Source organism: Pygocentrus nattereri, chromosome 19 (genome assembly GCF_015220715.1).
Source record: "Pygocentrus nattereri isolate fPygNat1 chromosome 19, fPygNat1.pri, whole genome shotgun sequence".
NCBI classification, from domain to species: Eukaryota; Metazoa; Chordata; class Actinopteri; order Characiformes; family Serrasalmidae; genus Pygocentrus; species Pygocentrus nattereri.
The window spans coordinates 4,912,489-4,939,586 of NC_051229.1; the positions used below are offsets into that span (position 1 = coordinate 4,912,489).

The window sequence follows — 27,098 nt, forward strand, 5'->3', positions numbered from 1 at the left end:
GAGCTGGAGGAGGAAGAAACCTCGGGAGGACCAAGACTCACATCTAAAGGGGGGGACCATCCTACCACTGGTCAGACAACTTATAAGTTAAACATTGAAAAGTCAATTTTACATCCACGCAGTTCTAAGTGTAACGTATTAATTAAGTATTAATGACCTACAGTTACACACATGGATCACAAGGCTGTAAACTTTGATTGTAAACACTGCAGCAACCCTTCCTTACTGTTGTCACCATACAGAATAAGACAGAGGTTCCTGCAACAACACCATGTTTTATGTTCCTCTGAGAGACACACAGCACTGAAGCGGTAAACGCTTTAATGAGGAGGTGGCATGACCCAAAACAGCAAACAGAACAGGTTCCTAATGTACGGGTGTAACTCTGACAGGTGCTCCTACACAATGCTTTATTTGCTTGGCACAAATGAGAGAATATTTCTTAGCGCCTCTCAGACACACCCTGTTGAAAAGAGAGGAACTCCCTCGCTTGTCTCCTTACACAGATGAGGGAAGACGTCCTTTTTGATCTTGAATTGAACAGACAGGCTGTTTCAGTAGAGCAGCATGCCATTAATACCACTTTTCATCAGGGCTGGGGCTGAAATCATTCTCAGCACTGCAGTGACACTGACGTGGTGGTGGTGTGTTAGTGTGTGTTGTGCTAGTCTGAGTGGATCAGACACAGCAGTGCTGCTGGAGTTTTTAAACACTGTGTCCACTCACTGTCCACTCTATTAGACACTCCTACCTCGGTCCACCTTGTAGATGTAAAGTCAGAGACGACAGCTCATCTGCTGCTGCACAGTTTGTGTTGGTCATCCTCTGGTCCTTCATCAGTGGTCACAGGACGCTGTTGGCTGGATATTTTGGTTGGTGGACTGTTCTCAGTCCATCAGCAACACTGAGGGGTTTAAAAACTCCAGCAGCACTGCTGATCCACTCAGACCAGCGCAACACACACTAACACACCACCACCACGTCAGTGTTACTGTATTGCAGAGAATGATCCACCACCCAAATAGTACCTGCTCTGTGAGGGTCCATGGGGGTCCTGACCACTGAAGAACAGGGTAAAAGGAAAACCACCTGGAAAGGTGGAAGGATCCTTTGGAAAAACGAATTGCTACTAAATAATCAATCATCAATACCCAGCCTTGATATCCACCACAGATACCATCCCAGTACCTTGATAAGCAGGTTTTCATTAGCAGTTTGCAGGAGCTGCTCTGAGGAATAAAGTTGAGCTCGCAGTTGAGCAGCTTCGGCTTTGGCTTCGTCCAGATGCTCCCTGGCCTGCTGCAGCCGCTGGGTCAGCTGCTCCTGGGAGCTGCGCAGGCTGCTGGAAATCTGATCCGAAACCTTCAGCAGCTGCCCTCGTGTCTGCTGCAGAGCCGAGAGCTGAGGGGACGGAAGGGCAAAGACGTTAGGGCGACGAAGGTGGATAATAGGACAAGATGGTTCAGGCTATTGGGCAGTATTTGAAATAGACAGCAAAAGACAACTTCACTGCTGACTGCACACGCATGTTTAGCGGTGCAGAAGCAAACGTCCATGAGCCAGACACAGATACAACCAGCCATCAGGGGTGAATCACTACAGGCCTTCATGATTCAATATCATCAAGATGCTTACCATATTTAAAGATGTATGACATGACAAGTACTGCAGTACTACCTATTGCAATGCGTTACGTTTGACCACAAATTATTCCTCCAAAAGAAAACTGAATGAAGATGTAGAAGCGGTCTTTGTTTTGCATATTTAACAGATGCTTTCATTTGTGAAGTAGACAAATAACACTTAAAACAGGCCTTATCCTCATATATTCAACAAGCACTTTTATACAGAGCAATGTGTACAGGTCAATGTAAATGTGAGGCATCTACTGGAAATGTACTTGTATATTACGGTGAAAGGGCCCTGTCCTTTACTGGGTGTGGTGAGCTTGTTATCAATGGCAGTGTTGGACACTTCTTAAGTCCCCTAACCAAAATTGACTAGACCCACATGTTAGGACTCCCCCATCACACGATACCACCAGCAGTAGGAAGGCAAAAGCAAGCACAGGCTTCCTCTGAGACCCGTGAAGTGCCGTTGCATCTTTTTGAACTGCCGTTTGGATCATTTGCAGCTGTTCTGTGGGCAGAAGATTTATTTTACAAGATTTTATTTAACAATGATTATCTTTTTTGTGATATAATTGACAACACTGCCTACTAAAACAGCTACTTTAAAAAAAACAACAATGTTCAACCCTGCAGGCAGCTGTGCTCTAATCCTAAAGGAGTCAGATCGATCCCCGATTTGTGGCTGGCCATCTGCCAAAGGCTTATAGCACTGACTTATTCCATGCAAGTGCACTACGGTCTGAATAATGAATAAAGGATGAAATATGAAATATGATATCTATGTGGAAACACGTGGGAATGGGCAGAGAAAGGGAAAAATATAAAGACGTACAGAATGGTAATAAAAGCTTAAGTAAATAATGGTCCTAAAATCAGCCTCAACTCAAATACTCCATAATTTCTTCCCCGTTCCATGTGTAGTTGATCAGCCAAGTCATGTTTGCTCTGAAGTCTTTAAGACTTAAGCTTCGCATTTAAGTCACTGTAGGCAAATGTAACAAACAATCTATGAAAATTGACAGCCACCGATTTAGCACTCAAAGTGCCTCGAATTGTTTCAAATGGTTCAGTGACACTACATGACATGCCATCATCTATAAACATGGACTAAGGTACATCACAAAACACTGCCACAAACAATACTAGCAGCAACCTCCATTTCAAGAGCAAGTCGGTTTGAGATTATTTATCACTCTGGTTGAGGCTGGTGTGATATCTTAAGTACGTGGTTTGCACAGTGGTAACTAGGGGGTTGTCAGGGTCCATTACCTGTTAGATGCATTAGCCTCATAGCCCCAGTAGACAGCAGGCAAATCTCGAGATCTATCTCTGCGGAAAGACTACATTTGGGGTACTGGGAGGCGAATGGTGCAGTGATGTACTGCACACTGCAGCAGTTATACCTCTTTATGGTGCTCTTCTCTTTCCTGCTCGAGCTGGTGCTGTAGTGCAGTAGCTGTGGTCTGGTGTTTAGCTTCGCTCTGAACACGCCGCTTTTCAGCTACACTCAGCTGCTCCAGCAGCCGCTGCACCTCAGCGTCCTACACGCAAAACACAGACACAAGACAGCTCGACTCAAAGACAGTGGCCACCATCACTGCATAAAGCAAGCCATTCCATGTTAATCATTACAGTTTGGCTCCTGTGAGGCAAACTGATCAAATATTGTACAAAGCAGAACCCAAATGTTTTAAGATAAATCCTTCCACAAGTGTTTGTTCGCCCAAGGTTTATATTTCTGCACATCTCTGCTACAAATGACAATGTAAACTTCCAAGATCTGCTGCTAATAATTCAGCTAAAAAGCACAGCAAGCACAAACGACTCAACTTGTCACATAAGATCAACTAACATTTGTTTTTAAGTCTTGTAAACTGAAGCAAAATTACATTAACCTCTTAAACTCCAAGACCACCGGTGGGTCCAAAACACACTCGGTCATGTTCTTCATAACGTTCATATTCCATAAGCTCCGTTCAGAAGCTGGGCGTCGTGTGAGGCTGTAGCTCTTCTCTCCAGTCTAATAGACGGTGATGTCATTTTAAACCCTTATAATAAAAGAAACTGAACTTTGTTTTTCTACTGAAAGTCGACCCGTTTTTCCCCAAATCTGGGCTCTAAACTATAAACAGACGGCGTCTCTTCAGTGATCTGCTCTGGAAACATCACTTTTAGAAAACAACACAAAGAGCGGCGCAGATTTTTGGCTTTCAGCAGTAAATTGTGAGCATGTAGTGATATTTAGATCATAAAACACAGGTTCTGTTCATTTGAGGGGCTTTTACAAAAAATAAAATAAAATAAAATAAAAATTTACATTAATTTCATGCAGTTACTGAATAGTTTACATGACAATTTGGTCACGAAAATTCAGATGGAAAAACCAACATATACCCTGGTCAATAAGAGGTTTTTGACTGAACACAGTTGTTTCGAACCCAAACATAAAAAATACATAAACATGATTAGTGAAAAGAAGCTGTGTCAAACATGGCAAGGTGATTTTTCCACTATGAAGTAGAACAGATCTAAACGTAGGTATTGTGATATAAACCGAGTCCGTTCTACAGTTTCTCATTAGACTGAATGAATAACCGACTCTAAATGTAGGTATTGTGATATAAACCGAGTCCGTTCTACAGTTTCTCATTAGACTGAATGAATAACCGACTCTAAATGTAGGTATTGTGATATAAACCGAGTCCGTTCTACAGTTTCTCATTAGACTGAATGAATAACCGACTCTAAATGTAGGTATTGTGATATAAACCGAGTCCGTTCTACAGTTTCTCATTAGACTGAATGAATAACCGACTCTAAATGTAGGTATTGTGATATAAACCGAGTCCGTTCTACAGTTTCTCATTAGACTGAATGAATAACCGGCTCTAAATGTAGGTATTGTGATATAAACCGAGTCCGTTCTACAGTTTCTCATTAGACTGAATGAATAACCGGCTCTAAATGTAGGTATTGTGATATAAACCGAGTCCGTTCTACAGTTTCTCATTAGACTGAATGAATAACCGGCTCTAAATGTAGGTATTGTGATATAAACCGAGTCCGTTCTACAGTTTCTCGTTAGACTGAATGAATAACCGGCTCTAAATGTAGGTATTGTGATATAAACCGAGTCCGTTCTACAGTTTCTCGTTAGACTGAATGAATAACCGGCTCTAAATGTAGGTATTGTGATATAAACCGAGTCCGTTCTACAGTTTCTCGTTAGACTGAATGAATAACCGGCTCTAAATGTAGGTATTGTGATATAAACCGAGTCCGTTCTACAGTTTCTCGTTAGACTGAATGAATAACTGACTCTAAATGTAGGTATTGTGATATAAACCGAGTCTGTTCTACAGTTTCTCGTTAGACTGAATGAATAACCGACTCTAAATGTAGGTATTGTGATATAAACCGAGTCCGTTCTACAGTTTCTCGTTAGACTGAATGAATAACCGACTCTAAATGTAGGTATTGTGATATAAACCGAGTCCGTTCTACAGTTTCTCATTAGACTGAATGAATAACCGGCTCTAAATGTAGGTATTGTGATATAAACCGAGTCCGTTCTACAGTTTCTCGTTAGACTGAATGAATAACTGACTCTAAATGTAGGTATTGTGATATAAACCGAGTCCGTTCTACAGTTTCTCGTTAGACTGAATGAATAACCGACTCTAAATGTAGGTATTGTGATATAAACCGAGTCCGTTCTACAGTTTCTCATTAGACTGAATGAATAACCGACTCTAAATGTAGGTATTGTGATATAAACCGAGTCCGTTCTACAGTTTCTCATTAGACTGAATGAATAACCGACTCTAAATGTAGGTATTGTGATGTAAACCGAGTCTGTTCTACAGTTTCTCATTAGACTGAATGAATAACCGACTCTAAATGTAGGTATTGTGATATAAACCGAGTCCGTTCTACAGTTTCTCATTAGACTGAATGAATAACCGACTCTAAATGTAGGTATTGTGATATAAACCGAGTCCGTACTACAGTTTCTCATTAGACTGAATGAATAACCGGCTCTAAATGTAGGTATTGTGATATAAACCGAGTCTGTTCTACAGTTTCTCATTAGACTGAATGAATAACCGACTCTAAATGTAGGTATTGTGATATAAACCGAGTCCGTTCTACAGTTTCTCATTAGACTGAATGAATAACTGACTCTAAATGTAGGTATTGTGATATAAACCGAGTCCGTTCTACAGTTTCTCATTAGGCTGAATGAATAACCGACTCTAAATGTAGGTATTGTGATATAAACCGAGTCTGTTCTACAGTTTCTCATTAGACTGAATGAATAACCGACTCTAAATGTAGGTATTGTGATATAAACCGAGTCCGTTCTACAGTTTCTCATTAGACTGAATGAATAACCGACTCTAAATGTAGGTATTGTGATATAAACCGAGTCCGTTCTACAGTTTCTCATTAGACTGAATGAATAACCGGCTCTAAATGTAGGTATTGTGATATAAACCGAGTCTGTTCTACAGTTTCTCATTAGACTGAATGAATAACCGGCTCTAAATGTAGGTATTGTGATATAAACCGAGTCTGTTCTACAGTTTCTCATTAGACTGAATGAATAACCGGCTCTAAATGTAGGTATTGTGATATAAACCGAGTCCATTCTACAGTTTCTCATTAGGCTGAATGAATAACCGACTCTAAATGTAGGTATTGTGATATAAACCGAGTCCGTTCTACAGTTTCTCATTATGCTGAATGAATAACCGGCTCTAAATGTAGGTATTGTGATATAAACCGAGTCTGTTCTACAGTTTCTCATTAGATTGAATGAATAACCGGCTCTAAATGTAGGTATTGTGATATAAACCGAGTCCGTTCTACAGTTTCTCATTAGACTGAATGAATAACCGACTCTAAATGTAGGTATTGTGATATAAACCGAGTCCGTTCTACAGTTTCTCGTTAGGCTGAATGAATAACCAGCTCTAAATGTAGGTATTGTGATATAAACCGAGTCTGTTCTACAGTTTCTCATTAGACTGAATGAATAACCGACTCTAAATGTAGGTATTGTGATATAAACCGAGTCTGTTCTACAGTTTCTCATTAGACTGAATGAATAACCGACTCTAAATGTAGGTATTGTGATATAAACAGAGTCTGTTCTACAGTTTCTCATTAGACTGAATGAATAACCGGCTCTAAATGTAGGTATTGTGATATAAACCGAGTCCGTTCTACAGTTTCTCATTAGACTGAATGAATAACCGACTCTAAATGTAGGTATTGTGATATAAACCGAGTCTGTTCTAGTTTCTCATTAGACTGAATGAATAACCGACTCTAAATGTAGGTATTGTGATATAAACCGAGTCTGTTCTAGTTTCTCATTAGCCCAGATAAGTCTTTATTTAAAAGGCATTTTATAGACAAAGAGAAACAGAGAGACATCGTCTCAGTCACACAGTGTTCTTCTGCTAACCACTGAGCTATAAAGAGACGCCGCAAACCTCAAACACAAGAGAAAATAAGCAGCCTTCATTCTCAGACTGGATGTACATTTATGCAATACAGTGAAAAAAATTTGGCCTGACAAACTCTAAGGTGCCAGTTTTATGAGATCTATTTTAAGCCTAAACCTGCATTAAACAGAATTTGTAATGATAAAACACCAGACATTGCAGTTTAGTCCAAGATTAGACTTAATTCACGCTACACTTTGATGTCTCACCCTCATTACAACAGAACTTACACATAACACTTTTTAATACCTTTTTAAGACCTCAGAATAACAAAATATACAGCCTGGACACAATCAATACCACCTCCTTCTATCTACACTCTTTTATCCATTTTATCAGCTCTACTGACCATATAGGAGCATCTTGTAGTTCTACAGTTACAGACTGCAGTCCATCTGCTTCTCTGATACTTCGTTACCCCCTTTTACCCTGTTCTTCAGTGGTCTGGACCCCCACGGACCCTCACAGAGCAGGTGACCCTGAGGTGTTTAAAAACTCCAGCAGCTCTGCTGTGTCTGATCCACTCAGACCAGCACAACACACACTAACACACAACCACCACCAGGTCAGTGTGACTGCAGTGCAGAGAAACAGATGGACTACAGTCTGGAACTGTAGAACTACAAAGTGCTCCTGTATGGTCAGTGGAGCTGACAAAGTGGACAATGAGTATAGGTGCTTCTATTGAATTGGATGCTCGGTTCTGACAGCTGTTGGTTGGATATTTTTGGTTGGCGGACTCTGGTTTAGTTTAATATACAGGACGACTCAGTTTTCAGCACAGTCTTACAAACGAATTAGGGATGTTCTAATTCATTGTTCTCATCAGAGTCTATAAATAATGAGCACCAGCCGATACCAAGTCTCATCCACTATGTGTTCTCATAGATGCTTTAGCTTCACAATTCGGGTAAGATTATACTACTCTGCTTTTCTTTTTTTTTTTTTTGGCAATAATTTGCAGGTAGTCTGACCAGAGGAGGATGGGTCCCCCCTTGTGAGCTTTGGTTCCTCCCAAGGTTTCTTCCTCAGCTCTGAGGGAGGTTCTCCTTTCCTAAAAACTTTGTCTTCTCTGGAAATCTGTGAAGCGGCTAAAAAAAGCGCTAAAATACATTTGATTTGATAAATAAAGCCTGTATTGTTCACCTTCTGTCTGCTTTGCTGTGTGACATCCTCTAGCTGCCTGCTGAGGTCATCACAGTGAGCGTGTGCTTCCTGCAGGTCCTGGGCAGTTTTCTGGAGCTGCTCACGACTCGCACGCAGCTGCTGACCATATTCCAGAGCACTCTGAGAGAGAGAGAGAGAGAGAGAGAGAGAGAGAGAGAGAGAGAGAGAGAGAGAGAGAGAGAGAGAGAGAGAGAGAGAGAGTGAGAGAGAGAGAGTGAGAGAGAGAGAGAGTGTGAGAGAGAGAGAGTGTGAGAGAGAGAGAGAGTGTGAGAGAGAGAGAGTGTGAGAGAGAGAGAGAGAGAGTGAGAGAGAGAGAGAGTGAGAGAGAGAGAGAGTGAGAGAGAGAGAGAGTGAGAGAGAGAGAGAGAGAGAGAGAGAGAGAGAGAGAGAGAGAGAGAGAGAGAGAGAGAGAGAGTGAGAGAGAGAGAGTGAGAGAGAGAGATCGATCACTGGGGCTTAAAAGCGTAATCTACTGATCTACTGTACATAATTACAATAATTACAGTTCAATCAGTCTTATAACTCAACATGGATGGATAATGACAAGCTGCAGGGCATTAAAGTCTAAGATTAACAGAGTTAAGCTTAAACTCAAACTGTGTTACATCCAGCAAGCTTGTGTTTAGTCTTCATCTGAATAAGGGCTGCCCAGTATAGTCCTCGTCGTTGTCTTTGCAATACCCATACTGAGGCTGAATATCATCGCTGTCAGGACAAACCCTTGCATTTCCATTTAATTGTTTTTTATATTTTTACAAACTTTAAAAATGCTGGAATTGACATTCCACTGCGTAAACATTGTTTTTGTTGCGTGGAAAATGCATGATAAATGGACCGACTGAAATGCTCAAAAATATTCAGAATAATCTGTCATTTTAATTTAACTTTCATTAAAATTAAACATTTTTGTTCCTTCTCTTTAAAGTTACCTTACTGGAGAAACAAGCTTTTGTTCCAGCAGTGACAATCTGCAAATGAGCCTCTAATCAATCACAATTTTTTTTTTTACTGTGTACTGTAAGGTACCTGACCAATCACAGCTCCAGAGGAGTTTCTGAAGGTGATCTGATCTCTAAATCATAGTATTCTTGCAATACAACAACAGTAAATTTGACAGGACAAGCTTTAATTACATCACATTACTGATTCACCAGTGCATTTTTATTGATTCACCAGTATATTCTTAATATATTTTGCATTGCAAATCATACCACAACTGCAAAATGCAGAAATCTATGATTTTGTCCATGATGTTCAGCCTTAATCAGTATTTGCAAACAAAACTCATGTAAAACTAGAATGCTGATGCCAGTCTGTTGGTTTTCTGGGTATGAGGTAAGAGTTACAAGTACATTATTATGTGGTCTCTTCAAACTCTGTCAGGGTGGCTACATAAGAGAAAGTATAGAAATATTAACATTTCCACCACAATTTAGTAAATAAACTGAAGTTAGACAGGACATCAGTGGAAACTGGGAGCAGTTTCATAAAAGCATAAATAAACAGAAGGACAAAGTAAACATTCACACTGACTTACGACGTATAAGCACTGCAATGACTTTGCTGCACTCTACAATACACAATATCCCCAGAACTTCACAAATCCTATTATTAACTAGTCGGAAAACTAATACGAGCTTTTAAAAACCTGCCCCAGTGCACCACCTCAACCTTCCCCCCAAACTTAGGCCAAAATGCTCAAAAGAAGGGTGGATGGTGTATTTGAGTACGACGGATGAGGCTGTTTCAACATGAAAGGGGAAAAAATGTGTGTCATTCTGTAGGAGGTTCACTTCTCAGGCTGGACAAGCTTTACAGAATACTGGTAAAATCCCATTCAGCCTAATGAGAAACTGTAGAACAGACTCGGTTTATATCACAATACCTACATTTAGAGTCGGTTATTCATTCAGTCTAATGAGAAACTGTAGAACGGACTCGGTTTATATCACAATACCTACATTTAGAGTCGGTTATTCATTCAGCCTAATGAGAAACTGTAGAACGGACTCGGTTTATATCACAATACCTACATTTAGAGTCGGTTATTCATTCAGTCTAATGAGAAACTGTAGAACGGACTCGGTTTATATCACAATACCTACATTTAGAGCCGGTTATTCATTCAGCCTAATGAGAAACTGTAGAACAGACTCGGTTTATATCACAATACCTACATTTAGAGTCGGTTATTCATTCAGTCTAATGAGAAACTGTAGAACAGACTCGGTTTATATCACAATACCTACATTTAGAGTCGGTTATTCATTCAGCCTAATGAGAAACTGTAGAACGGACTCGGTTTATATCACAATACCTACATTTAGAGCCGGTTATTCATTCAGTCTAATGAGAAACTGTAGAACGGACTCGGTTTATATCACAATACCTACATTTAGAGTCGGTTATTCATTCAGCCTAATGAGAAACTGTAGAACGGACTCGGTTTATATCACAATACCTACATTTAGAGCCGGTTATTCATTCAGCCTAATGAGAAACTGTAGAACGGACTCGGTTTATATCACAATACCTACATTTAGAGCCGGTTATTCATTCAGCCTAATGAGAAACTGTAGAACGGACTCGGTTTATATCACAATACCTACATTTAGAGTCAGTTATTCATTCAGCCTAATGAGAAACTGTAGAACGGACTCGGTTTATATCACAATACCTACATTTAGAGTCGGTTATTCATTCAGCCTAATGAGAAACTGTAGAACGGACTCGGTTTATATCACAATACCTACATTTAGAGTCGGTTATTCATTCAGTCTAATGAGAAACTGTAGAACGGACTCGGTTTATATCACAATACCTACATTTAGAGCCGGTTATTCATTCAGCCTAATGAGAAACTGTAGAACAGACTCGGTTTATATCACAATACCTACATTTAGAGTCGGTTATTCATTCAGCCTAATGAGAAACTGTAGAACAGACACGGTTTATATCACAATACCTACATTTAGAGTCGGTTATTCATTCAGTCTAATGAGAAACTGTAGAACAGACTCGGTTTATATCACAAAACCTACATTTAGAGTCGGTTATTCATTCAGCCTAATGAGAAACTGTAGAACAGACTCGGTTTATATCACAATACCTACATTTAGAGTCGGTTATTCATTCAGCCTAATGAGAAACTGTAGAACAGACTCGGTTTATATCACAATACCTACATTTAGAGCTGGTTATTCATTCAGCCTAATGAGAAACTGTAGAACAGACTCGGTTTATATCACAATACCTACATTTAGAGTCGGTTATTCATTCAGCCTAATGAGAAACTGTAGAACAGACTCGGTTTATATCACAATACCTACATTTAGAGTCGGTTATTCATTCAGCCTAATGAGAAACTGTAGAACGGACTCGGTTTATATCACAATACCTACATTTAGAGTCGGTTATTCATTCAGCCTAATGAGAAACTGTAGAACGGACTCGGTTTATATCACAATACCTACATTTAGAGTCGGTTATTCATTCAGCCTAATGAGAAACTGTAGAACGGACTCGGTTTATATCACAATACCTACATTTAGAGTCAGTTATTCATTCAGCCTAATGAGAAACTGTAGAACGGACTCGGTTTATATCACAATACCTACATTTAGAGCCGGTTATTCATTCAGCCTAATGAGAAACTGTAGAACAGACTCGGTTTATATCACAATACCTACATTTAGAGTCGGTTATTCATTCAGCCTAATGAGAAACTGTAGAACAGACTCGGTTTATATCACAATACCTACATTTAGAGTCGGTTATTCATTCAGCCTAATGAGAAACTGTAGAACAGACTCGGTTTATATCACAATACCTACATTTAGAGTCGGTTATTCATTCAGCCTAATGAGAAACTGTAGAACGGACTCGGTTTATATCACAATACCTACATTTAGAGTCGGTTATTCATTCAGTCTAATGAGAAACTGTAGAACAGACTCTGTTTATATCACAATACCTACATTTAGAGTCGGTTATTCATTCAGCCTAATGAGAAACTGTAGAACGGACTCGGTTTATATCACAATACCTACATTTAGAGCCGATTATTCATTCAGCCTAATGAGAAACTGTAGAACGGACTCGGTTTATATCACAATACCTACATTTAGAGCCGGTTATTCATTCAGCCTAATGAGAAACTGTAGAACGGACTCGGTTTATATCACAATACCTACATTTAGAGTCGGTTATTCATTCAGCCTAATGAGAAACTGTAGAACAGACTCGGTTTATATCACAATACCTACATTTAGAGTCGGTTATTCATTCAGCCTAATGAGAAACTGTAGAACGGACTCGGTTTATATCACAATACCTACATTTAGAGTCAGTTATTCATTCAGCCTAATGAGAAACTGTAGAACAGACTCGGTTTATATCACAATACCTACATTTAGAGCCGGTTATTCATTCAGCCTAACGAGAAACTGTAGAACGGACTCGGTTTATATCACAATACCTACATTTAGAGTCGGTTATTCATTCAGTCTAATGAGAAACTGTAGAACAGACTCGGTTTATATCACAATACCTACATTTAGAGCCGGTTATTCATTCAGTCTAATGAGAAACTGTAGAACGGACTCGGTTTATATCACAATACCTACATTTAGAGCCGGTTATTCATTCAGTCTAATGAGAAACTGTAGAACAGACTCGGTTTATATCACAATACCTACATTTAGAGTCGGTTATTCATTCAGCCTAATGAGAAACTGTAGAACAGACTCGGTTTATATCACAATACCTACATTTAGAGCCGATTATTCATTCAGTCTAATGAGAAACTGTAGAACAGACTCGGTTTATATCACAATACCTACATTTAGAGTCGGTTATTCATTCAGTCTAATGAGAAACTGTAGAACGGACTCGGTTTATACCACAATACCTACATTTAGAGCCGGTTATTCATTCAGCCTAATGAGAAACTGTAGAACGGACTCGGTTTATACCACAATAACTACATTTAGAGCCGGTTATTCATTCAGCCTAATGAGAAACTGTAGAACGGACTCGGTTTATATCACAATACCTACATTTAGAGTCGGTTATTCATTCAGCCTAATGAGAAACTGTAGAACAGACTCGGTTTATATCACAATACCTACATTTAGAGTCGTTATGTTATTTATTTGATTATGCAATTAATTTCTAATTATTTTCATTTCCTATGTGTGTGAAAGGTCACACAAAGTCAAGCTGAGATCAAAATCAAAACTCTTTGCGTTGTCAGTTCGTGTTGCTGGTCACATTATGCACAACAGTTTTTTTTGTAATTTTCCAATAAAATGTACTGTAGAAGTCTTCGGATCTTTGCCGATATCACTGCACCAGCGGGCAGGAAAAATAACATGACAGTTTTTTCACCTCCTCAGGTAGCCCAGAGATGCTCCTTCTTACCATGTTCCTCGTCAAATACATCACAGTTCAGAAGGAAAATGTGCTATGATTTCCGATGAATACTGACCTTAAGACAGATCCAGCAGAGATTTTGCCAATGCTCTGTAAGCTCTGTCCAACATCACAACAGGCCTTCTATCACTGATTTTTAACCAGGTCATGTTTTAAAGTTTCTTTTTGCTAAAACACGTTTCTACCACCCCGTAACTTACCTTTTCCAGGTCCTCCTTCCCCTGGAGCTGAGATTTGACTAAATCTAGCCTTTCGGTTAGGAACTCCACCTGTAGAGAGACACACAGTCATAAAGTCCTTCTAAAGAGTCGTAATCAGAGAACTTAACCAGACTACATTTTCCTAGTATTTCACTTTTTCTGAGGTTAACTTGTGACATACGTGAGGTTTTTGTGTAGTAAAACACCCATGTTCAATTTTAACATGATTGTTTTCCAACCTCTCTTTATCCCTTAAATTTGTTACTGTGCTGTGATGCACAGCTCTGTTCTGCTTGGCTGTTCTGTATTACAGCTCCTTCAAAAAGCAGTCCAGGCTGAAACACTACTTATTCAACTTCAGAGTCAATGATATGGGCCCTCTAAGTGTTTCCAGCTACTTTTTGTGTGTGTGTTTTTATATATATATATATATATATATATATATATATATATATATATATATATATATATATATATATATATATATATATATATATATATATATATATATATATGGCAGTCATGGGCTGGAGGTTAGGGAACTGGCCCTGTGACCGGAAGGTTGCCGGTTCGATCCCCAGCACTGACAGTCCATGACTGAGATGTCCTTGACCAAGACACCTAACCCCCAACTGCTCCCCGGGCACCATGGATAGGGCTGCCCACCGCTCCGGGCAAGTGTGCTCACTGCCCCCTAGTGTGTGTATTCACTAGAGTGTATGTGGTGTTTCACTTCACGGATGGGTTAAATGCGGAGGTGAAATTTCCCCGTTTGTGGGATTAATAAAGTATCACTTATATAATTTGAATGAAAAAAAAATCATGACTTTGTAGCAAAAACCAAAGAAGAAAAGTTGAATGGACCAAAAGAAACGTTTAAACGTTAAAAGTATGTATGTTTTTTGCTTCTCTTTTGGTCCATTCCTCATGAAATTTACAGACAACGTAAACGGCAACAAGCATTTTCTAATTATGTCAGAAACTGAAAAACGACAAATACGGAAGCTTTTGTTCCAACAGCAGCGATAGGGGACGTGTGACCTGCCCTGACATCGTATACAAACAGAAGTGACTCACTGAGGTGGATAACAAGGAAAGAGGTTAAGTAAGTTACCTAGCTAGCTCATTTTGACAGCACTGTTAGAAATAAAGGTGCTGTGCAGGCACACTTGTTGCTCATCAAGGTACAAACAATGTGAATGTATCCTCAAAGCTTACCTTAAAGTAAGTTTTTCAGTTGTGTGTGTGTGCGTACCTGCTTATCTCTTTCTTTCAGCTTTCTCTCAGTCTTCTCCAGAGTGTCCTGCAGGAGCTCTACCTTCCTCTCCATCTCCAGCTTTCGCTCCTTAATGGCCACATCCAGCTGGCCAAGCTGTAAATACAGTACAATAAGACAGAAATGTGTGATCAAACAGACAATTTCTGGACTTTTTTCAGCACCAGTTACAGGATTCTGAAAAACATCAGATACTCAATGCTTGATCCATGTCTGAGCTCCAGAAATAGATGAATATATAAATATATAGTCAGACAGACAGACAGACAGACAGACAGACAGACAGACAGAGTCAGCCAGATAGATAGATAGATAGAGAGATAGATAGAGAGATAGACAGATAGACAGATAGACAGATAGATAGATAGATAGATAGATAGACAGATAGATAGATAGACACATAGATAGATAGATAGATAGATAGATAGATAGATAGATAGATAGATAGATAGATAGATAGATAGATAGATAGATAAATGGATAGATAGATAGACAGATAGATAGATAGACACATAGATAGATAGATAGATAGATAGATAGATAGATAGATAGATAGATAGATAGATAGACAGACACATAGATAGATAAATGGATAGATAGATAAATGGATAGATGGATAGACACATAGATAGATAGATAGATAGATAGATAGATAGATAGATGGATAGATAGATAGACGGATAGATAGATAGATAGATGGATAGACGGATAGATAGATAGACACATAGATAGATAGACACATAGATAGATAGATAGATAGATAGATAGACAGACAGACACATAGACACACAGATAGACACACAGATAGACACACAGATAGACACACAGATAGACACACAGATAGACACACAGATAGACACACAGATAGACACACAGATAGACACACAGATAGACACACAGATAGACACACAGATAGATAGACAGATATAAAAAAAAGTGAAAAGCTAAAGTTTGAGTATCTCTATTTGTATATTTACACAGCACATACGACAGATCTGTTGTATCTACATGAGAGCTGGTATTGCACTGTGCTATGAGGTAGTTACAACTCAATCGGAGTAAATATAACTAGGAGTGTCAGCAGTATTTACAGTCTAAAGTGCACACAGAGTCATTACTCTGGCGGTTATGATGTACTGCAGTGCGTTAAGAAGAGACGCGATATAGTGATGCAGATCAGCTCAGTTCAGACTGCGGGAAGTCAGTACCATCTCTGCAGTGAAGAGACCCAGTCACGAATTGCAGGGAAACATCTTACACCAGTGAACGCCACCACTTCTTTTAAACAGTACTCTTATGAATGCAGTTGGTCTGGGTTAATCTGGCTCTGCTTGGTGTGGGTGTGTACCAGCTCTGCTCTCTGCTGCAGCTCCCCCTGTCGCTCCTTTAGTGCAGTGTCCATGTCTAGCACTTCATTACTCCTCTCCTCCAGCTCCCTCTGGTTTTCTCTGTAAACACACACATTAATTCACCTTTCACTGAAGAAGAAAAAAAGTTTAAAATATTGGTTATAAGGCAAAAGACAAAATAAACAACAAATCTGAACTACACGAAATTTGCCCAAGATACAGAACCAACGTTAACTAGTCGTTCTAAAATTTTATTCTAAGAATCTAATTGTACACCAGTGTATTAAAATTAAATGCCTGATCACATGCAGAGAATCTATTACACCTAAATTAAGTATTATGTTTTCTTCGGATTGGTTTGATGTGAAATTATTGATTATAGAGACTGAGACCTCTTTACAGTGGCGGTTATAGGAAGCAGGTGTCGCCATGACTACAACACAAATATAGCCAGTTTATTTACTGTCCAAAAGCAACAGTGATCCCACACATGTCCACGTATATGGTACAATAGTGGAAAATCTGATAATATGTTTTCTTTGGGGACCATTTTGCCTCATAGCACCCCGCTTGTACCCTTACACTGAGCAAATATTATACAAATTTGTTTTAGGCCAAAGGCTTATTTAAAACCGTCTGGTTCCCATCACGTCTGGTTCCCATCACCACCACCGTGAACAATTCTGATTCGGTAAATTTCTCCAAAATGGAGCATTTCACACTAAACCACTCTGAATAATTTTATTTATATCTTAATTTATTAACTATACAGAAAAAAAGAATGTAGCTATCTGTGGAATTCCTCTGAATTATGAACCCATGTCTCTATGGACTGGTTTAAATGTCTCATGTTAGACGTTAAAGATCTCTTTATCTCATTTTATGAGGTTTTTGTTAAGCGAAGGTGGTGACATCACTATACATTACTGAGATATCACTGATGTTACTTTGAACTACATCAATGTGCAGTAGTAGACCATGTTTGCACCAAAAGGTGGCAGCACTGGCAGCACTGACAGCACTTTATAAAATGTTATTAAGGTGAAGAGACCCTTATTAGTCCCACAACGGGGAAATTTCACCTCCGCATTTAACCCATCTGTGACGTGAAACACATACACTCTAGTGAACACACACACACTAGGGGGCAGTGAGCACACTTGCCCGGAGCGGTGGGCAGTCCAATCCGCAGCGCCCGGGGAGCAGTTAGGGGTTAGGTGTCTTGCTCAAGGACATCTCAGTCATGTGCTGTCGGCTCTTGGGATCGAACCGGTGACCTTCTAGTCACGAGCCTGGCTCCCTAACCTCCAGCCCATGACTGCCCCCTGCCCTATATTGAGTATGAGGCAAAGGGAACTGTTTGGGATTTGAATGCAAAGTAACTGACTGGTTTCATTGTGACTGTGAAATAAAACAAAGAGTTTATAACCCCTGTTATAAGTATGGTTTATATTCGTGTCATTATGTGGCATCTGTTCACACGCTTTGATATGACTGGAGGCCGATTGCGTTGTTACAAACCCTCTAAGGCCTGAATACAGTGGGCAATGCTTGTGAATATTTATTGGCAACAGGGAAGATGCTTGAACATACATCCATATCAAAGAAGTGCAGGAATGAGAAGTTATATTCAATTCTCAGCTTTTCTACAGAGCAGTATGAGCATACAAGAGCCAAAGTGAAAGCTACAGAGAAACAGAGGAAAAAAAATAAATAAATAAAATAAATATATATAATTACACCACATATAATCTGTGCAATAATGTGTTACATGTAACACATTTTGTATCGACTAGTCAGAGTACTATCTGAACTGTACTATTTACACTGTACAAGCTTTTTCCTTTCTGCATCATAACAGAGCCACATTTACATAATTAATCTCTCTCACATTACAAAAAACATTAAAGCAGCACTGCATGGATTGTGGACGGTGGATGTGCTTGGTGTGATATGTTTTACTCCACTTCAGAGTAAAATCTCAGGAGTTTGTGAACTGAAGTGAGGCAAATTCAGCATTAATTTGTCATGAAATATGGCAGCGTCAGATTTCACAGTACTTTAAAAGTACTCTTCTTGGTCTGTAAGCAAACAGAAGATTCACAGTGATACAAAATTAGGCTGCATGACAGACAAATTCCATATTGCGATTATACAGCAATTATACTGTAACTGGAAATAAGTGAGGCAGATTGAACTGGGTCTGGTGAAGGAAAGTGACTCATCTAGCATGAAGAGACGGACTTTGACAGCCATCATCGCCTAACTGAAAGGAACGTTTGAAGACCCATACATTCTCTGGCCAACAGCGAAGTGGCTCACAAGCCCCTCCCACACACTCCTGCACAAATTGCAGAAAGGCTGAGGGGCGGAGCCTCACCTGAGCTCAGCAGCCAGCTGGTCAATAGTGGTCTGCCGCTGGTCTGCGGTCAGCTGGGTTCTCTGCAGGACATCTCGGAGTTCCTGCAGGTGGTCCAATGTGTCGGATAGCTCCCCGCGCACCACCTGCAACTGTCCCTCCAGCAACTGAGCTCGCTGCAGAGAGTTCCGCCTGTCCATCTCACTGCGATGGAGCTTCTCTTCCAGATCAATCACTGAAACAAACACAGAGCAGAAGGACAACGTCCATTAGGCCAAGTAACATACTACAGAAAAGTAAACTTTACTACTGAAAACAACAATAAATTGAGTAAAATAAATATTCTAAATGTTAGCAAACTGTGAAATGTTATGCAACCCCATTTCATGATTCTGCATTGGAAAACACTGCATGGGCTCAGAAACACTTCTGAAAACCACTGTCTGTGAAAACAGCTCATCGCTACATCCACAAACGAAAGTCAAAACTCAAAAATGCACAGAAGAAACCGTGCATAAACAGGATCCAGAAATGCTGCCACCTTCTCTGGGCCTGAGTTCATTTAAAATGGACTGAGGGGAAGTGGAAAAGTGTCCTGTGGTCCGACAAATCAAAATGTGAAATTCTTTTTGGAAATCATGGACACTGTGTCCTCTGGCCTAAAGACCACTCAGCATGTTTATCTGTGCACAATTCAAAAGCCATGATGGTTTAGGGCTGCATTAGTGCACATGGCATGGGTGACGGGCACATCTGTGAAGGCACCATTCATGCTGAATGATATATACATGTTTTGGCAACATATGCTGCTGTCCAGACGACGTCTTTTTCAGGGAAAGCCTTGCTTATTTCAGCTAAACTGGCCTGTCTACAGTCCGGACCTGTCACCACTGATAACATTTGGAGGGTTACGAGATGAAAAATACCACAAATGAACGCCCGAACTCCTAAGCAGCTGAAAGTTTTTAAAAGAAGAGGTGATGAAACACAGTGGTAAACATGACCTGTCCCAACTTTTTTGGAATGTGTTCTTGGCATCAAATTCAAAACATAAAGCAAATATTCTTCCAAAAACAATAACATTTCTCGGTTTCAACATTTGATATTTACATTTACATTTATGGCATTTGGCTGACGCTCTTATCCAGAGCGACTTACAATTTGAATTTTTTACGCAGGTAGGCCAAGGTGGTGTTAGGAGTCTTGCTCAAAGACTCTTATTGTTATAGAGTAGGTTGCTTGCCCTGGTGGGGGATTGAACCCCAGTCTACAGTGTAGAAGGCAGAGGTGTTACCCACTACACTATACTCATTGCATTCTATTTTTATTTACATTCTACACAGCATGTAAACGGGGTATATAATTACTTATTTGCTTATTTCCACTCATTGAAACAAGGCTTGCAATGCAGAGCACATTTGGGTTTGTAAACAGCCATTATAAACTGAATATGGTAAATATGAAATGTTACTGCTGTGCAGTGAGTCTTCGTGTAAATTAATCATAAATACATATTTAATTATTCACGTAATTACATTTAAACGCAAGTGTTATTACTACTATTATTAATATTCATTCAAAATTATTATAAATTGTATAAATTTATTATAAATTATAAATATAAATTCATTCATAATATTATAAATATATTATAAATATACTTCTCTGAGCACACCATGGATGATAATAATAATCATAATCATAATCATCATGCATGCCATTGTTTTATCTACACCCTCACCACACTGTATTATCTACGTTCTGTATTATATATTCCATTAATATCTATTGTTTACTTATACTAGTGTCAACTGCTACTTAAATAAAAAATAAATAAATAAATAAATGAGTGGTTAAATAAAAAAAAGGCTTTCACAGAAGGAGTACAGCTGTAGCAATGCTAAAACTGGTAATTTGCTCTGTCCCAATTCCCTAGTTAGAGGACCACTGCTCTAGACCTCTAAAGATTAATAATTAAAAGCCACAATAATTATCACTAAAGAACCCATTTTACATTATGCTTGCTGTGTTTTCAGAAGGCTGCCTGGTGATGGTCTGCATTGCTGAACTTCATGCAGCATACCCAGTTCACTCTTCTTGTCCAGCAGGCCTTTGGTCTCCTGCAGCGTTTCCTCCATCTGGACGAGCTGCGAGGCTTTTGCACTGCTGTCCCTCCTCAAATGGAGCAGCTCCTGTTCCATCTCGGACAGCTCCCCTCGACAGGTGTTCATCTCGGAGCTCAGCTGCCTGCAAAACACAAACAGAAGTAAGCTTAAGATGCCCGATACATTTCCATCAGCATTTTTTTCAGAAGTTTACAGCACCTAAAAAACACTGTTGTGACGATTTCTTAAGAGATCAAGTGCTGGAGAAATGACAAGAAGTCCAGAAATCAAGTTTTTCCTTTGCTTTTCCTTCCAGGGATTATCCAATATCTATAGCCTTTAAACCTCAGCCCCAGTATAAAACTGCAGAGAAAACCAGGGAAGGGCTCAGAGTGGCTGTTTATTTATAGCGTCATACTGCAGAAGGAGTGGCTGTGGATACAATGAAAAGCCTCACACAGTCATAAGACTCACTGGGACACCCTTCAGGATAAAACACAGTGCCCGAGGGTGTTCAGAGGCCTGTAATCTAAATATGTCCAGTTTGGAACAGCTTTAACCACAAACCCCAGTTAACTAAGCCTGTTTTGACCTTGCACTGGTCCAATAAGATCATTCACAACAAAATGGTGTGGCCATAGAATCACAAGACTAAGAACATACAGCAATTTTGTACAGAATCAAGGAGGGCTGCAAATTCTAGTGCTGCATATGCTTATGTATGTATACACACATACATACATATACATAATATATATGTATATAGAGCTTTCCACAAGGTTTAGGAGTGTTTATGGGAATTTTTGACCGTTCTTCCAGAAGCGCATTTGTGAGGTCAGACACTGATGCTGGACGAGAAGGCCTGGCTCACAGTCTCCGCTCTAATTCATCCCAAAGGTGTTCTATGGGGTTGAGGTCAGGACTCTGTGCAGGCCAGTCAAGTTCTTCTACACCAAACTGGCTCATTCATGTCTTTATGGACCTGCTTTGTGCACTGGTGCTCAGTCATGTTGGAACAGGAAGGGGCCGTCCCCAAACTGTTCCCACAAAGTTGGGAGCATGAAATTGTCCAAAATCTCTTGGTGCTGAAGCTTTAAGAGTTCCTTTCACTGGAACTAAGGGGCCGAGCCCAACTCCTGAAAAACACCCCCACACCATGATCCCCCCTCCACCAAACTTTACACTTGGCACAATGCAGTTAGACGAGGACCGTTCTCCTGGCAACCACCAAAGCCAGACTCATCCACTTGTCCATCAGCTCTAGAGTCCAGTGGCGGCGCTTTACTCCACAGCATTCGATGCTTTGCATTGCGCTTGGTGATGTAAGGCTTGGATGCAGCTGCTCGGCCATGGAAACCCATTCCATGAAGCTCTCTACACTGTTATTGAGCTGATCTGAAGGCCACATGAAGCTTGGAGGTCTGTAGTGATTGACTCTGCAGAAAGTTGGTGACCTCAGTGCTCTATGCCCCTCAGCATCCGCTGACCCCGCTCTGTCATTTTACGTGGCCGACCACTTCGTGGCTGAGTTGCTGTCGTTCCCAATCGCTTCCACTTTGTTATAATCCCACTGACAGTGGACTGTGGAATATTTAGTAGTGAGGAAATTTCACGACTGGACTTGCTGCACAGGTGGCGTCCGATCACGGCACCACGCTGGAATTCACTGAGCTCCTGAGAGCGACCCATTCTTTCACTAATGTCTGTAGAAGCAGTCTGCAGGCCTAGGGGCTCGGCTTTATACACCTGTGGCCATGGAAGTGACTGGAACACCTGAATTCAATGATGCTGGTTATGCACGGTTATGAAAGAAATCCTTTACTTTTGTTGGATTATAACAGGGCTGCAAAAACTGATACTTTGATATTTGATTATTCGTGTGAATTAATTGACTAATACTCAATTAATCATCTTAAACATATCCGCCAAATGTGAAGAGCTGTAGCAATAAAACGTTTGACAAACTGAGGTTTTGTTCACCAAGAGCTAAATTACCACCACAGGAAAAAATCTGGCGCTTTGTTTAAGCCCATTATTTATGAGGTACAGTAAGTAATAAGCAAAAGCTAAAAATAAACTATTATTACAATAAACATGTAGACCACTGCTTACTGACCATTCTGCTGCTTCAGATTCCACACCAGCAAATTTTCCTTCTGGTCAGAGATTACATTGTGCTTCACTGGAAAGTCAAGGTAACAAAAGTGTGCCAACGTGGACTGTGAGTTTCGTGCTACTTTGCAAATGGATAGAGGAACGTTACCTAACTTTAACAGCGGAGCTGAGACAGGTTTTAGTTTTCATTTTCTGACGGCTTTCTGGTGAAACAGAAACAATCCGCTGTACTGTATTAATGTAATGTATTGTAAGGCTCCGTCACGGCTAGTGTGACAGGTTTACAGTTGCTGAGTCACCTGGAACCAGTCATAGCAACACACAGGGTCAAACCAGGAAAATCATTAACATAAATGTGCCGTTAACAATTCAATGTTATTAATGCATCAAATTCAAGCTACATTTTCAGACTGCCTATTATTAAAAAGGTACTGAATCAAGACGCTACTGCATCGTTTCAAATGAATTATGAACTTTTGGAATAGTTACGCCTGTGGCTAATAACTACAACTTAGCGGCACGCACCATGTCCTAAACCGAGGACTGGATCTCAACTCCAGTTAAAAATCAGTGCAGCATTAAGAGGGAAGCATTACTTGAGGAGAAAAGCGGTCACGGAGTCTCACGTTATAGATGCAGAGAGTTCGGCTGCCTGCTTCTCTTTCTTCTGCATCGCAAGCCTGGCCTCCTCCACCTCCTCCTCCCTTCTTCTCATCTCCTCGGTCAGGGCAGAACGCTCCCTTTCCAGCTCCTGCTCCAGACGGGACACCTATGGGAGCAAACAGGCCATGTTATCTCAAAATCTGTCTGCAGGTCGGAGAGACTTCTTTCAGCCAGCTGGGTCACTGTACTGTTATATGAATATGCTTGTCTGATGTTTATTAAAGCACAAAATGTCCAAACAAAGAGAAAACAACACAATAAACAGAGCAGGGCTGTCACTGGCAGTGACGTTAGTAAATGAGAGGAATTTTTAAAAAGGTTTAAACGATAAAAAAAGGGCTTTACCATTCAAACGTTTGGAATCAGTCACCATATAAACAATTTTTGTTATGACATTGGTTTGACAGACAGCCTAGCAACACCCAGCAACCACCTGGGATACTGCAGCAACACCTTGGCAACACCTTGGCAATTACCCAGAAGTCCACAGAAATGGCCTTGCAACACCTTAGCAACCAACCGTGGATTTCTCAGCAAGGGTTTTGTGAAACTATCCAGAACTTTCTCCTTCTAGTTTTATATAAAATAGCAATATATAAAAGATGGATTTAATTATTATGAACTAATCGTCACAAAGTATTTTTTACATTTTTACATTGCAGGACGCGAATAAAATGAGAAATAATATGCTGCAATTATTTATTTACTCTGATTTTTCAAGTTATCTGCCTTGAGACTGAAATACGATTAAATTCTGGATATTAATATGACTGAATTCTGGATATTCATTTAATTATAAATTAATTTTTTATATCCTACAGCTCCATTTGCCACTCTGGACGTTTCTTAACCCTTATTTCAGTCACGACACCCTTCAGAAGTATGCAAAATCTCAAGTCACCACAGTCTGCAACAATATTTAAAAACGTATATTCTGCATCCTTCTAGCCACGTTTACATGCAGCCTAATAATCCATGATCCAACTAACAGCTCAACTGGAATAGAATACGTCCATGTAAACACCTCAATCAGAACAGTCTATTCCGACTGAGGCCATTAGGAATAGTTTCTATCCAACTGATCGAGGTGGGTATTCCTGTAAATAATCTGTTAAATAGAGGAATAATATCCGTGTAAACGCCTGTATCCGATTACATTCCCTATCGGAAAGTTTAAGTCCGTTCTGCATGTGCGTCGCGTCACAGTGAGAGTTTATACCGTTCAACAAGGCGGAGCAGAAACTGGTCTGCAGAGGAGACGAAGTTCATGCTCTGATCTTTAAAAGACGGCGGCGGGACGGACGTCCAGCTCATGTGTCTCAGAACACGACGTCTTCCTCTCGGCCTTCTTTAATAAGGACGTGTGAAGGACGTTTTCCTGAGTCTGTCGTCATTTTAAAGCAGTTAAAAACTGAAAACTCATCGCACTTTGATTGGACCTCCTGTGATGTTCGCTGTCATGGTAACGTCTACACTCAGTGGTTCTTTACGTGTGTAAGTTGGGATCGGATCACTTGTGAGCATGTAAACAAAGATTTCTGTTCATATGGTGGAGTAGAGTGAGCATAAAAACGTTTGCAGGTAAACACAGATGTTGACAGCCAAGACACACGGCGTACATGATTTCTGGGGGGTGGGGAACGTGACTTACTATCAATGGGAAACCTGAGCCTGGGACGCTGCACACAACTGCCCTATTTCTGGCAGAGATGGATGAGAGGCAGACACAGACCTTCTGGTCCACAGCGCTCAAGCACTCTGTACTTGTTCATGTTGTAAGTTAGGCTCGAAAAGTGCAGTTCGCACAAATACGGAAAGGGGCACATGAGACAAACTGTGATGACGTTTTTTTTTGTTTTTTTTTAAAGGCAGCTAATGACCTGCTTTTCATAAGCTGTGTAACTATCGTCTCTTGGAATTTTAATTCATTTTTTTACGTCAGCTACACCAGATTAGTTTTTTGATGGCACCCATGACGAAGCCAGGCGGCACCCAGATTGAGAAAGACCGTTCTAGTGTCCTACTGACTAGCTGAACCCGTGAAAGTGTAAAGGACGACATTCAGAATAATTTTATACATTTAACTGCAACCTACAGTGTTGAGTCCAAAAGTCCAGACTTTTGAAATGGTAGCTTAACTGAACAGTAACAAACCATCCAGTGGTTTTCATTTATGCTTTACCTAAAAACAGAAGTAGAAAGACTTCAATAAAAATGTGTTAAATGCTATGCAAAGGAAAAAGCATCCCTATATTAGCGTGACCCACTTTGTAGCACTGACCTACATTCAGTTGAACCTTTTTTCAGAAAAGTCTTTGCATGATTTTTTGTATGGCAACTACAATCCTTGCTAAGAGAGTTACTGAATAAAATTCACAAGATCAATGTTTTTGAGAGGAAGCCTAAAACAATGAATGGGCTCCTTGGATGCAGCTATTAATGCTGTTTCCAAAAATGCTCCACTGGAAAAGTTGGCTTTGTGTTGGAGCAGAGTTGCCCTTGAGTACCCCCGTCTTCTATACCAGCTCACATAATAGACTCTATTATTGAGCCGTTTAGCTGCGAGCCAGGCTTCACCAGGGGAGCACACAGCAGTGGGAAAAGCATGTGAGCTTTCAACAACAAGCTAAGGTCACTGTCACATACACCCAAACAGAACAAAACTAATACCATCTCCCTGCCTTTTTCCGAGTAAATGACCGCCCACCTGTCTGGCCGGACACTGATGGACAACTGGCTGTCGAGCTCTCCTGCTACCCGCTTCAGACCAGCTGCCCACGCCCCAGCTACCGCCACCTGCCTTGGACTAGCTGCCCACCCTACGCTGAAGTTTTCATGGACTCCTGGCTATTATTACTACTAACACTACTGCTATTAATATTAGTAGTATAATAACTCTGTAGGTAGTCTGACCAGAGGAGGGTGGGTCCCCCCCCTTGTGAGCCTTGGTTCCTCCCAAGGTTTCTCCCTCAGCTCTGAGGGAGGTTCTCCTGGCCACGATCGCCCCTGGTTTGCTCACCTGGGACTTTTACATTCTCGTTAAAACTTTGCCTTTTCTGGATTTTTGTGAAGCTGCTTTGTGACAACATCAGTTGTAAAAAGCGCTACAAATAAATTTGATTTGACTGTTGACCAACCCTCATGCGCTACTAATGTACTAATAGTATCCCTTTGAAATGACAGTGCAGTCCAGCGTTATACTACAGAAACCTCTTATGTCTGAAATGTTATCTTACTTGCTTAACCACCTTGGCAACTTCAGTTAGGACTGAATTTACTATAGAAGC

The 27,098-nt window shown here is 40.2% G+C and overlaps 1 protein-coding gene across 2 annotated transcripts in view; it reads right to left on the reverse strand.

Moving 5' to 3' along the window:
* ccdc18 (coiled-coil domain containing 18) overlaps window positions 1-27,098 on the reverse strand; it is a 59,001-nt gene that overhangs the window by 4,760 nt on the left and 27,143 nt on the right. For both annotated transcript variants that reach the window (XM_017712286.2, XM_017712285.2), the window contains exons 18-26: window positions 23,775-23,917; window positions 21,012-21,175; window positions 18,950-19,163; window positions 16,569-16,668; window positions 15,200-15,316; window positions 13,945-14,013; window positions 8,291-8,431; window positions 3,035-3,172; window positions 1,189-1,401 (exon numbers count right to left, since the gene is read on the reverse strand). In XM_017712286.2, coding sequence (XP_017567775.1) covers window positions 1,189-1,401; window positions 3,035-3,172; window positions 8,291-8,431; window positions 13,945-14,013; window positions 15,200-15,316; window positions 16,569-16,668; window positions 18,950-19,163; window positions 21,012-21,175; window positions 23,775-23,917 — 1,299 coding nt within the window. The remainder of the gene's footprint in view (window positions 1-1,188; window positions 1,402-3,034; window positions 3,173-8,290; window positions 8,432-13,944; window positions 14,014-15,199; window positions 15,317-16,568; window positions 16,669-18,949; window positions 19,164-21,011; window positions 21,176-23,774; window positions 23,918-27,098) is intronic.